Below are 14,688 nucleotides of genomic sequence, written 5' to 3'. Positions count from 1 at the left end.
CCTCCACAGCAACAAAGATGCTCTCACCTACCATCATCTGCCATCTTATCTTCTCCATCCTAACCTCTTTAACTTGGCCAATTATATCTTGCTGTAGCCATTAAGTTAAAAATATTTATCTATAAATGCTGCTTGCTTGCACAGGTACACACAGGCTTGCATCATGCTGCTCTCATCCCACATTCTTCTGTTTTCATTTTTGCACTAAGGCAGTGTTTATCCATGACAAATACTTACATCCTTTTCCAGTGAACTGAAATTCCTGGAATATTTCTCATTAAATACACTTCTTTAATAAAATAAAGCTAATTTAACTATTAATGCTCTTCTTTCTACAAGAATGGAAGTTATTATAAATTACCATAATTCCAGGTAAATTAAAACCATCACTGGTGCAGAATTCTCACAGGGTTCCAGAAAGGCAGGATGAGCAGTTTGATGGAAGTGGTTTTGTGTTCCCTTATTGCCATTTGGGGTCTTTCAGAGTGAGATTGGTATTTTTACACAGACAAGATACAGGAATGAAAAAAATCTGCCATACCTTGAATATGGAACAGACAAGAGCTGAGCAAGATATACAGGCCAATATCTCCCCCAAAAGCAGTCATGGAAACATCTACAAAATTGAATGTACAGAAGAGGAAACTGCCCTGGTTAACATCACAGAATCCTCTGAACATACAACTGGAGGAAACCATCATCATCATCATCAAAAAGCACTGTTCACCTTGGCTTTATCACACACAGCTCCACCTAAGAAGGAAGAATTGCAGAAACCTCCTGAGTATGGCTTGATTCTGGTTCCACATTCATTACATAAATGCTCCTCAGAGCAATGCCACCAGTCATGGAAATATCTACAAAATTGAATGTAGAGAAAAAGAAACTGCCTTGGCAAACATCAGATAATCCTCTGAACACACAACTGGAGGAAACAGCTCATCAAAAAGCACTGTTCACCCTGGCTTTATCACACACAGCTTCACCTAAGGAGGAAGAATTGAAGAAAACTTCTGAGTATGGCTTGATTCTGGCTCTACATTTATTACATAAATGTCCTCAGAGAGATGCCACCAGTTTTAGAACAAAAGAAGGGGGTATTTAAAGACAAAAGGCCCAACTTCACCACTTCAGACACATGGACATGATTGGCCTGCTCAACATTCCTGTGTGCACTCCACACATGGATATTAGTAGGAATTCTGTGGCAAAGCTTGCAGAGACTATAGGAATTTGTAGGAGAAAGGAAAGCTAATAAAGATTAAATTTTATGTCTTAGATTTTCTTCAATTATTCCAGATTTAGTCTTTTCTGGGTTTGTTTGCTTTGTTTTGTTTATGCAGCAGCCTACACTGATCTAACTGTTCTCGCCATTTATTTCCATGATAAAACTGTGAGAAATAACTCATAGTAAGAACCTGCAACAACTAGTCTGAGAAATAGACATATAATACACATAGAATATAAAAACATGTATTTTAAAGACCTTTCATGGATCACCACCTTTAAAATGCTGTTCTCCAGCTGTATTTAAAAATCTTAAGTTAGTTAAAAAATCCTATTTAATTTTTTTTAAGAGGAAAGAAGCCAATGCAAGTGTAAAATAATCCCATGAAGTGCCTAAAGGTAGCTCTTCCACCCGTATCTGATACACAGCTAGCAGATGGAAAAATCAAATCATGGATTTATTCATTACCCATTTGTAAAAGGACACTGATCACACAGTATTCCAGCAAGCCTCCACCTTTCAAATACTGTTTAGAGTGGGTGGAATGGTTGCTGCTAGACTTCTAAGATCCAGGTTTAAAACAAAGTGCTTTATGTCCTCTAACACTACAATCTCCATGACAATCTCTCTTCCACAAAGCAATAGCTTCATTTATTTTGGGGTCATTTGCTCCCTTGCTTACCTTTGCCTAGAAATTCATCTACTCAACAAAAGAAGAAATTTTCCTAGGGAAACAGAACGGAAAAAAAAAAAAGCTGTTTAATATCCACTGGCACAAATGACAGTTCCAAAGCCCATGCTGTATCTCCAGGGATTTAGATTTATTGGCATCTTTACTAGCTGGGCCTTGGAAGGCTGCAGAGTTGGCCAGGAAGAACAGTGTGTATATACTGAGACAGAAAACTCTGTGAACGACGGACATTTTTCACTGATGAGTTCTGTTTTTCCAAGAGGATGGAGTGAAGAACTGTAAATAACATGTTGGGCAGAGGTTGAAAAAGTTATCTAGCTTTTTATAGGCAACTTTAAGACTTCATTGCTTGTGGGTTTCTGGGCTCAAGCCAATCCCTATGAAAGTTTCACTTGCACAGTTAACTCCTTGTTTACCTTTGGTCCCAGAGCTGTATTAAGGTTGCAGAAGAGAGTGAGCACACATGAGAACAAGTGACAGACAATGAGAGGTGCAACTCCTCTGGACCTGCTGAAAGCATTCTTTCAACTAAAATGTTAGAAAATCAGTGGGCAGGGTATGGATGAATGGAATGAAATGAACTTTACAGATGGAAAAACAAGGGACAAAGATGGAAAATGGATTTTACTGACAAAAGAATAACTATCAAGGGTAAAGTCAGAAGGGCAATCATTTAATTTTAACTCTCACTGTAGAGACAACTTGTGTCATCCTTTCCTGCTTCCCCTTTCCCCAGTGGAGGCCATTTACCATGCTAGGTGAGAAAAACAATTGACATATAACATATAACAATCACATTCATGATTACTAGACTAAAATATGTAGATTTTTGAAAAGCTACCTTTTTCCACATAGAAACAGTTGTCCTCAGTAAATTCAACAGTCACAGTCACTAATCTTTCATACATTCAGCTTCATAAAACTGACTTTCAGTCATGAGAAAAGGGCTGGGCTATCACCTTATTACACATTTTAATGAATCAGCTTGTCCAAAATTTAAGTACTCATTAAAAACCAACAAAAACACCTCCAGTTCCCATATTCAATGCAAAAATAATCCTGTAAATAAGAATTATATGTAGCCAATGCAAATATGCTTTCCTGAGTCTGCAGGCAGGTATGACAATGATTTTTTTTCAGTAGGAGTTCCTTTATCCTGTGGTGCAAGGAACATTCAAGGATGAGTGCTGGAAGCATCACACCTGTGACATTATTTTGCTCTGCAGAAGATACAGTGAAGGGTAATGGAGAAAATTAGCAAAGACCAAAAAGGAAGAAAACCAAGGAAAAGAGAATGGGAAAAGTGATTTGTTTGCATTTTTCAGTCTTCCAAACTTTAGCTTGTAGTGTAACTATAAAATATCTGCCATTTATACAGCTGACTGTATTTACAAATTAAGGCATATGATCATAGAATCATTTGGCTCAGGAGGGACTCCTGGAGGGTTTTTCATTTATTCCCAGCAGTTCTCCACACAAATATGTCTTCACCACAGCAGAAATGGTTTCCTCATCCAGATGAGGAACAATAGGTCTGTAATGTCATTATTGGGGAACGTAGGGAGAGCTGTGAAATCCTTGTTAAAATTCCTGGGGCAGCAGGCCAGGCAGTGAGGCAGAGCACAGGGTCTGTGCTATCTGTGCCCCAGGGGAGGCTCAGCTCTGTAGCCATGATATTTTCTGAAAAATCCTTTCCTTAGGACTTTTTCTCCTGAGAAGCTGAGAGGCCTCAGGAACAAAATGTAACCAATGGTTATCTGCTGCTGTGGAATGCAACAGGTGCATCTGGGATTGGCTCATGTGCTTGTTTCTAATTAATAGCCAATCACAGTCAGCTGGCTCGGACTCTAAGCCTTTGTTATTCATTCTTTTTCTATTCTTAGCCAGCCTTCTGATGAAATCCTTTCTTCTATTCTTTTAATATAATATATATCATATATTCAATATAATATACTTAATATTTATAATATTATAATATATTTAATTAATATATTTAATTTATATTTATCATATATTTAATTTATATTTATCATATATTTAATATGATATATATATAATAAAATAATAAATCAAGCCTTCTGAAACAATGGGGTCAGATCCTCATCTCTTCCCTCATCCTAAGACCCCTGTGAACACCATCCCAGCTCTCCCAGCCCCTGTGCAGCACAGGCAGCCCTGCAGGAGCCTCTGAGCACAGCCCAGCCCTGCTGCCAGCAGCAGCAGCAGCTCCCAAAGTGCCACATCCCTGCACGGAGCAGCCTCCTCTCCCTAGCACAAGGAGAAAATCTGCAGCACAGAGATGTCTCCTCCTGAACATCTGAGCAGTTGGTGGGAGCTGGCAGGAGGAGCTGCATTACTGAACAGCCCTTGCACAAAGCAGAGCCCTGGGCCTGCTCCTGCCCAGGGAAAACACTGACATGTCATGGCTACAACATGGCCACGTCCTGGAGAGATTAAAGACAATTCTATCTTCTGAAGTAGGTAGGAATTTAACCATCTCCTAACCAGATATCCCTAGGGACCCTACCTAGACTAAGCACAAAAAAGAAAAATAAGTAGTAGAAAAAAAAATTAAGATTATTATTACATGTTGTCATTATGGCATTGTTATTGTTTTGTTTAGTGCAACTACACAGTGGCAATGGTCACCTTTTCCAGACACTTGGTTTTGCATATTAAATGGTACTAAGTCTAATACCTTGCTTCAAGCATTATCTAGTTGCTGGAATCAGAGTGGTTTTTGGGTTTTTTTGTAATGATTCCTTTATGGTTTCTGTTGCCTTGTGGCTGCATAAAAATGGCATCCAAAACCATCCCTATCTACCTAGCCTAAGCACAAAAAAGAAAAACAGTAGGAAAAAAAATAGACTATTATTATATGTTGTCATTATGGCATTGTTACTGTTTTGTTTAGTCCAACTACACAGTGTCAATGGTGGAGACCACCTTTTCTAGGTAGGTTTTGCATATTAAATGGTACTAAGTCTAATAACTTGCTTCAAGCATTATCTAGTTGCTGGAATCAAAGTGTTTTTTGGGTTTTTTTTGTAATGATTCCTTTATGGTTTCTGTTCCCTTGTGGCTGCATAAAATTGGCATCCAAAACCCTCAGAAGTAGGAACAGCAAAACGGAATAACTAAACCCTTGTGATTTCTGGGATATCCCTTGAGATTTCTTCTTTTTTTTTTCTTTTTTTGAGTTGGCAACCACTTGTACTCATTTTCAAATAAAGCATTCGAAGCACTAAAAAGACCAACATTTTTTCAGAATCGATCATGATCAAACTAAAACATAATCATTCATTTTCTCAGAGCCTCCACACATGGTTAAACTGCACCTCTCCCCATGCTGAGGGCACAATCTCAAGTCAATGGATGCACAGTGAGTTTCTTCCAGTTCTTTCCACTTCCCCCCAGTCTGATTTAAATGGCAGTGGTTTGGTTGGAAGGCTCATGTTCCCATAGCAGATGTCTAGGTGCTGGAAGCACATTTGCCAACCAAAAAGAGACACATCAACTATGAGCAGGAGGAGAGTAACTCAGATCTCTCACCAGCCAAGGACAGGAAGGAAAGCAGAGTGGTGAGATTGCTACAAAAGTGGTTTTAGTCTGCTGCTCCTCCAGTTTCAAGTTTTTGAGTACATGGCAGGAAATACTGAACCTTTCAGTGAGGCTGTCTCAAGCAGCCTTGAGGAGCTGCCCCTTGGCACTCTGTGCTGCCTGGGGTTCTTCAAGCCAACATTGGTGGCAAACTCAGACTGGGCAGAACACAGACCTGAAATGGGTTCAGAGCACCACGAATGGATTTCCCTCCTCCCCTGGATGATAGATAGGCAGCTGTGTCTAACAGAGACATTAAATTCTGTAACAAATCTTTCATTGTAATCAAAGGCATGAGAATCACTAATGCTGAGGTTAACACTTCAGAAAATGGGAGAGAAACAAACAGCTGGATTGGATCAAAAGAAAGTCCCATATATTAACACAATGCCATATTTCTGACAGTGACCAGTAATGTGTATCTATGGGAATGTATAAAAACAATTGAGGCATAAAATGAAATCTCCTTGATGGAACTGCCCAACTTCCAGGAGAGCTGAGACACGTTGCCTGTTTGTCCCCTATATTGGGGACTTCATAGGAGCCTTCTTTTCTGCATCTCAAATTCACCTGTATGGCTCTGGTCACACCCAAAAGAACCCCAAAACAGCACCTTGCTCTCCTTTTCAGAACCAGCTTTGCTCTTAAGACAGGCAGATGTAACTCTCAGCCTGGAACACAACTAAGGGAAGAATCTGCTACACAGAGACTACCAGAGAAAGCTCCCACTGGGTACCACCATGCTGTGTAATAGGAACTACCTTTAGAAACCTGCAGCACCAGCTTTAGACTTCAGCTACTCAGTGTCCAGAGCCTGCCCTTCTGCTCAGCAGAGACTCCTGCCAGTGCCCAGTCACACTTGGCACGAACAAAGATAAAAAAAAGGGAATTGCTGCTGTCTGCAGCTTCAGGTGTTCAGGGGATGCCCCCACCTTGCTTTGACCCTGCTTGCCCAGACCACAGAATGAAGGGCTTTACACACACAGCAGAGAATAAACACACTGCATTGCTTTTGGAATTAAAACCAGAACAATTATCCATAACAGTTTGCAGCAAGATTCATGCACACCAGTGTCAACACTGTAGTATATGGTGTGCATGCACAGCTTTTGTCTGTGGGGAACAATTACCAAAGATGGACATGAAGATCTTTATTACAACAGATTATTATTACCACAGAAGATGTGCCAGGAAAATACAAACAGTGTATATTAAACCATATGGAGAACTTGCTGGTACATGGAGCTCAAAGTGCTTCTTCCACAATCCCCACCTACCCACAGCCTGATCAATGCCCATCATCTGTGCACAAAGTTTAACTTTGTTTTATTAATAGTACCACAAAATCTGGATATATAAGTAAGTGCCCTACTAAATAAAGCAATATATTGGGATTTTTTTTTCCTGCTGAAATAATTTTTAATTTAGTTACTATAGAAACCATCCTGCAGCCATCCTACTAAAAAAAAATCTCTGTATATATTTACACTCACACTGAGAAGAAGAGGAGAAAAGCTGGAATGTACCTGTACATGCAAGAGACAAATGGCCAAAACCACCAGATTTGACAGAAAATAATAGGAACACAGCTGAAACTCCTTAAAATCTAAGAGCAATATTCATTCACATGATTGCCATCACTAACAAAGCCATGAACATGCAAAAACCTCTGCTTACAGAAAATCAGGGCCTTTCTTTACTGCTTGGGAAACAAATAGGTACAATAATGCAGTAACACTATTTTTTCTTAGAACTGACAAAGGGAAGTTCTGAGCATCCTGACATTACTCTAATATGTCAAATGAGAAGAAGTCAGGGCTAACTGAACATGCCTTTTTTGCTCATTTAAGTTGCAGATGAGTGACATCTAACAAATTATACAACAGCCTGTGACACACAGATCCAGACCAGCAGTTCTGCAGTAAAATTTAACAAGAGACAGCTTTACCCAGGTTTATTTCTTTTCATACAGTGCTGTCATAAACATTTCATAAATAATTCTACTAGGAGTATGCATGATTTATAAAATGTCTGGGAGGAGTTGCTAGCTTTCTCTCTTGCACTCTGTTGTTTGTACTTGTAAAATTGAGTCAGCTGTAATTTCAACAACCCTAAATCTTCTCTACAAGAGATTAAAAACACCAGTGCTACTTACTGCAGAAGAAAAAGGTTTTCCAGTAGTAAAGTATCTACAGAAAGCCACTGAGACAATCATTTAACTCTTCTGTATCATGAAGGTTGAAGAGTTCTCAAAACAGAAAACCAAAGGCATTTTATGGCAGCAAATAAACACTTTGGGTAAAAGGTTTCTGTTGGAAATAACCCTGGGGGACATTAATAGGCTTAGAAAATCTTGAAGTTGGCCATTTAATTTCTAAGATTAGATGGGACTAGTTTTGTAGAGTGCTAGGATTTGTGTTTTATCACCCAAGTCTGTATGTGAAGACAGGAGCTGGGACAGTGGGCTGCAGCACCATCTGCACAGGGGATGACACACTCTGCTCTGCCCCAGATGGTGCAGCTCAGCCTCTTCCCCACTGCCTGCCTGGGAGCCTTGCCTGGGAACAGAATAGCTGTGCCTAAACCCAGGCAAGGTCAATGCAGAGCTGAGAGGTTGTTTTCCAAGTTGTTCACAGATTTAGGTTTGTCCAATTCTGGAATGTCAGCTGACACCACCAGCTTTTTGTCATGGGCACTTGTGGCCCTTTCCCTCTCAGATCTGGATTTTCTCACTGTGCTATGTCTGTGTCATCTGTTCTGGATTAATGCCACATGCTTCACACAATGTTACTTGAAGAGGATTTTGAAAATATTGCTGAGTAGAAAATGAGACCACCAAAATATTTCATCATGCTAAACTGTTCCCAGGAAGACAAACCTACATGCATGCAGAGTAAGTCAAGATGTCCCCACAGCTGAGACACTGGAGTTCATCCCCAAACCAAAATTTTTAAAGCCTGGAGACAGTGATCTACATGGAGGACTCCAGACTAACACTACCTTTGTATGTTGACAGACCCAAGTTCAAACTGAGAATATCATTTACCAATAGCTTCTATCTTTTCTACCACTATTCCAATATATTGCACTGGGCCAGTATATACCTTTTGTTTAAGGTTGTCTGTTTTTTCATAGTGTATCTAATTTCTGATTAAAGAATTCCATTATGGGAATTAAGTTTTTGTTGATTTACAAAATAACATTATTATACCGCTGTCAAGTATCTATGCTAGCACTTTTCATCCTTCAGAGTATAAAAATAACAGTATGCAGAGTAAGAAATAATTACTTTCTGAAATAATGCTAGAAAATTCCACCTAGGAATATAGTGGAATCTCTTTAAATTAAATTAGCTAGCATTAGCATTCAAAAACTAGGCACGATTTAGGTCAACCACTGATCTCTCTTAATGTGGTAATTCACATTTTCTAGTAGAAACACTCCCTTATACACACCTCTCAGTCCCCTACTGCTCATCTTCCTCATCCATTAAAACAGAATACTGACACTTAACCCTGCAGTGATGAACAAGTCAGCCTTGCTCATGCAAAGTTCACACTTGGCTTGAAGCATGTTGAATAATTCCATTCATTTCCACGAGAACACTTTGCACTATGTGAATCTGAGTCCAAGCATTCAGCAGTGTCAGGGGCTAATCACAGCAGGATTTTTGTAGGGAAAACTGGCAGCCAGTGCAGGGAAAGCAGCACAAAGCTGTGGAGCCATCAATGAGGTGCCACTGTTTAGTCTGTCCCATCAGCTGTGCCCTGGGTCCAGCTGGGACAGAGTTAATTCTATTCCCAGGGGCTGCTGCAGAACTGGTTTGGATTCAGTGTGAGAATAATGTTGATAACACACTGATGTTGTAGCTGTTGCTAAGCACTGCTTACTCTAAAGCAGTTTCCCAGGCTCTGCCAGTGAGGAAGTGCACGAGGAGCTGGGGGAGCATGGCCAGGAAGGCTGACTGGAACTGGCCAGAGGGTGGAGGAGAGGGATGTACATAAACCAGTACAGAAACTGGGGGGGCTGCTGGGGAACTGCTACATCAGTCAGCAGGTACTGAGCAGCTGGATTGAGCATCACCTGCTTTTCTTGGGTTTTGTTCCTCTCTATTTCTTATCTTCCTTTCATTATTGTTATTATAATATTTTTTATTTCAGCTTTTTAACAGAGCTTAGTCCACAGGCTTTACCTTTGCTCTGATTCTCCTCCCCATGCCATGGAGGGAATGGGAGGGGAGTGATCAGATGGGTGCATGGTATTCAGCTGCTGGCTGACAGCACTTGTTAATCAAAACTTCTCTCCAGAAAGATGCAATGATATAGAAACCCTTTTGCAGACTGATCCATGAATCAATGTTGAAAATTGTCAATATTCCTGTGCTGTTTAACCCACCTGAGGGATTATAATCAGACATGAGCACTTACCTTGTACTTAAAAGAGGTTTGCAGAGAGGTGCTAATTAACACAACATACAGCAAAAATGAAGATAGGTGTTAACAGATACAAAGCTGAAATAAATTTCACAATTCCAATACTAAAAGAGAAGCACTGGATGGGAAAGTAGAGACACAAAATTTTGTCACTGCCATCACAGGCAACCACATAACAGATGTGGACTGTACTCAACCCAGAATGACAAACAGAGCACCTCCAGGCTCTCCAGAACTGCTAAAGAGCCCTATCACCAAAGAACAAAAGGCAAAAACCCTGGGACACAGCACAGAAAAGCCAAAGATACCAGAGACAACAGCAGTGTGTGAGTGGCAATCCCAGCAGGGAACTGAGGGATAAATGCCCATGTGAGTCTCAGGAGCATTCTGTGTCCATGGCAGTGAGAGGCACAGACACCTGGGGAGGTGATCACAGGCACAGGGACAGTTCTGGAGGTGATCACAGACACAGGGACAGTCCTGAGGAGGCGATCACAGACACAGGGACAGTCCTGAGGAGGCGATCACAGACACAGGGACAGTCCACAGACACAGGGACAGTCCTGGAAGTGATCACAGACACAGGGACAGTCCTGAGGAGGTGATCACAGGCACAGGGACAGTTCTGGAGGTGATCACAGACACAGGGACAGTCCTGTGGAGGTGATCACAGACACAGGGACAGTCCTGAGGAGGTGATCACAGACACAGGGACAGTTCTGGAAGTGATCACAGACACAGGGACAGTCCTGTGGAAGTGATCACAGACACAGGGACAGTCCTGAGGAGGTGATCACAGACACAGGGACAGTTCTGGAAGTGATCACAGACACAGGGACAGTCCACAGACACAGGGACAGTCCTGGAAGTGATCACAGACACAGGGACAGTCCTGAGGAGGTGATCACAGACACAGGGACAGTTCTGGAAGTGATCACAGACACAGGGACAGTCCTGTGGAAGTGATCACAGACACAGGGACAGTCCTGAGGAGGTGATCACAGACACAGGGACAGTTCTGGAAGTGATCACAGACACAGGGACAGTCCACAGACACAGGGACAGTCCTGGAAGTGATCACAGACACAGGGACAGTCCTGTGGAGGTGATCACAGACACAGGGACAGTCCTGAGGAGGTGATCACAGGCACAGGGACAGTTCTGGAGGTGATCACAGACACAGGGACAGTCCACAGACACAGGGACAGTCCTGGAAGTGATCACAGACACAGGGACAGTCCTGTGGAGGTGATCACAGACACAGGGACAGTCCTGAGGAGGTGATCACAGACACAGGGACAGTCCTGGAAGTGATCACAGACACAGGGACAGTCCTGTGGAGGTGATCACAGACACAGGGACAGTCCTGAGGAGGTGATCACAGGCACAGGGACAGTTCTGGAGGTGATCACAGACACAGGGACAGTCCTGTGGAGGTGATCACAGACACAGGGACAGTCCTGAGGAGGCGATCACAGACACAGGGACAGTTCTGGAAGTGATCACAGACACAGGGACAGTCCTGTGGAAGTGATCACAGACACAGGGACAGTCCTGAGGAGGCGATCACAGACACAGGGACAGTTCTGGAAGTGATCACAGACACAGGGACAGTTCTGGAAGTGATCACAGACACAGGGACAGTCCCTGTGACAGTGCTGCTGCCTCACTCTGGGGCTGGGAGACTCTTTCTGCTGAGCCATGCTACAGAGAGCAGAGCACAAGAAGGCTCCTTCCAAGTCAGCAGAGCTCTTAGAGCAAATAGCACTATTTTTCATCATGAGAACTGCAGGTTGAGTTGAGAAACAATAAACAAGAGGATAATTAAGATGAACAAAATTAGAATTTTTAAAGAGGGCTCAGCCATCAAGTATATGATAAATGATGCATAACTGAAAGAATGTTGGTGCTTCTCTCCCCATGCTTTCAAGCTCACCAGAAATAACCCTTCAAGGGAGATATTCACCCAGTAAATATCTCTGTAATTCTCCTTTCCTTTACTTGCCCATGGCTTGTTTAACGTGCCTGTGTGGAATTTCACATCCCCATCCCTTTGCAGACCTTTCCAATGAGAAACAGGTGTCTCAGGGCTGGCTGAGAACACAAGTGCACTGTGTTTATCAGCTGTGTAAACTTACATTGAAGAAGTTGGTCTTGTTCCTCTCACAGAAGAGGCCCTGTGCAGGCATGTGCTTCAGCTGCTGCCAGGGCACCCCACTGCCCAGCAGCACGTCCCGGGCCCACTGCAGGTTCTGTGGACAACAACAGCCAGGTCAGATGGAGGCAGGGATGGCACTGTCACATTTTCTGAAAAATCCTCTTTGCCCAGGGTTCTTCTCCTGGGAAGCAGAGAAACCTCAGAGAAAAATGCAAACAATAATTGTTTTAACTTAATGACCAATCACAGCCTGGCTGTGTCAGGACTCTAGAGAGAGTCACTGGTTTTTATTATCATTCTTGTAGCCTTCTGCCTGTATCCATTCTCTCTTCTTTAGTATAGCATTATTTAATATAATATCATAAAATAATAAATTAGCCTTCTAAGAACATGGAGTCAGAGTCATCATTTCCTCCTTGGTCCTGGGGACCCAGCAAATACCACATAGGGGATGCAAAAGCCACCACGGGTGAAAGTACAAAACAAACTATACTTTTGTTTATTAACCTGCAATGTCTTTTCCCATTTTTGTCATAGTTGCTGCTCCATTCTCCCCACACACTCTCTGGGAGCACTCCCAGCTCTTCCCTGGGCCAACCACCTGCAGGGAATAACCTGCCAGAGCCGAGGCCTCGACCCTCAGGCTCAAACTGCAGCTCTCTTTTAGTGGGGAGGTGAATTCAGAGCTTTTGGCCCCACCCAGGCACTGCCCTCCGTGTAAATTCACTTCACCTCCCTGGAAATTCCACAACTGTCATCAAACTTGGATAACAGTGCTCAGTGAATTAACAAGAAATTATCAGTAGGGGACCAAATGATAGATGACAACCAAAAATTGATAAAAGCACTATCCCTCTAAAATTTCAATGCATGAAGCTCTCTTTTGTAGCTGAGAACTAGGGACAGCTGTTGGCTCCAGGCAGAATGTTACCAACAGATGGGACAATTATTAATTGTGAGATTTCACTGATGGAAGCTTTGCTTTACTTCATTTTTTATTTCAGGGTTCAAAAGTGGCATTTGAGTTGCATTTGACCAGCTTTTGTACAGAAAACTTCACAAGAGAGGACCTGAAAGAAAGAGGGAGATGTTTGGTTCATAGAGACAAATAAGAATGTTGCACTCTGGCTTGTGTTCTGTGGTCTGGAAATACACTTCTGTGAGTCATAAATGTGATTAAATCATGTCCATCCAAGAAGCATATTCCAGCTGTAATATCCTTTCTTTTGTGTATATGTTTGTTGTTGGGGTGGGGGGGTTATTAGAAAAGTTCCTGTGTTCCAGAGTATTTTAATTTATAAGACCCTGGTGAAACAGTAGAAGCTCTGCTCAATCATCAGTGCCTTTGTGCTAATGACAGTAATCATGCAGAAATCTCCAATGTCTCACCAGAACTGCAGCATCCCCTCGAGCAAAACGCTGATGATGGATTCATGTGCAGGAGAGCTGAACACTGGCAATAATAACCAGATATTTATGGGTGTCAAAAATCCCTCATTCCAAGGGCTCACAGAGGTACTTACACAGGACATTCATGATTATAGTGCAGCATAATCAATGGGATTTGGACAGCTTGGTTTTGGTATGGAACAAATACATATTCACTCATAAACATCATAAGGTACTTTCTGGCTGGTCATGGATTTCAGTAAATTTAATTATTATCACTGAGTGCCAAATTTAATTAAGACTGAAGAAAGCAGAAGGTGTAAACTCAGCTGTATACTAACTTTGTTCTACATAACTTCTTTTGTAATATGTATTTCTGTAATCCTGTTAACCTAATCCTGAAAAATACTTGGAAATACATACAGAAGAAAATACAACACAATAGAAGCTACAAAAATCTGGTTTTCCATGAAAGCCATCTTGTTTTGAATAAAATCAGAATCTAACAAAAATAAGCCTATTGGATCATCCAAGATCCAGGCAGAGAAAATGCTTTCTTTTGTGCTAATCATAGTCATCAGAAGTGAAGTTAATTCCAAGTGTGAAAATGAAGTAAGACTTGCCTAATGTGTGGTAATCTGAATCTTACAGTTAAAACTATCACATAAAAATTCAAGGAAAACAAAATCTTTAAGAAAGTTACCATCCCACCACAAAGCTTAAATCTAAAATCCCAGTCTAAAGAAATGTTAGCTGTGGATGTATTCTCAAATGAAAACAAGGAAAAGGTAAAGAGCTCATTAATTGTGTCATTAATTGTACATCATGCTCTGGTGCTGGGATGTGCAATGCACATGACACTGACCATCCACAGGCATGTGTTTGGTACACATAATTCACAGGCTTTTATTGAACAAGATGATGGCAGCAGCCCAGCTAGGAGGAGAAAAGATCATTCAGACAAATGGGGCAATTACACGGTAACTTCACACAATCAAAGCTAATAGGAATAAAAGACATAGTTTCAGATTTTCCACTAGCCTTCTCCTTAAATCAGCATGATCACTTATTCCCAGTAAATATGCCTGAGCAGGTCTCAACTCATTAGATTTTACAGAGTCTGCTCTGCTTGGTTTTCAGCTGATGAAGTTATTAGGAGTGGGTGAAGGGATCCAGGACACAGCAAAAA

The 14,688-nt window shown here is 41.6% G+C and overlaps 1 protein-coding gene across 2 annotated transcripts in view; it reads right to left on the bottom strand.

Moving 5' to 3' along the window:
* CABIN1 (calcineurin binding protein 1) overlaps positions 1-14,688 on the bottom strand; it is a 117,081-nt gene that overhangs the window by 52,488 nt on the left and 49,905 nt on the right. For both annotated transcript variants that reach the window (XM_066562001.1, XM_066562000.1), the window contains one exon: positions 12,091-12,204. In XM_066562001.1, coding sequence (XP_066418098.1) covers positions 12,091-12,204 — 114 coding nt within the window. The remainder of the gene's footprint in view (positions 1-12,090; positions 12,205-14,688) is intronic.

The sequence above is a fragment of the Molothrus aeneus genome, chromosome 18 (assembly GCF_037042795.1).
Source record: "Molothrus aeneus isolate 106 chromosome 18, BPBGC_Maene_1.0, whole genome shotgun sequence".
Taxonomy (NCBI): Eukaryota; Metazoa; Chordata; class Aves; order Passeriformes; family Icteridae; genus Molothrus; species Molothrus aeneus.
This window is presented reverse-complemented; position numbering and strand designations above follow the sequence as displayed.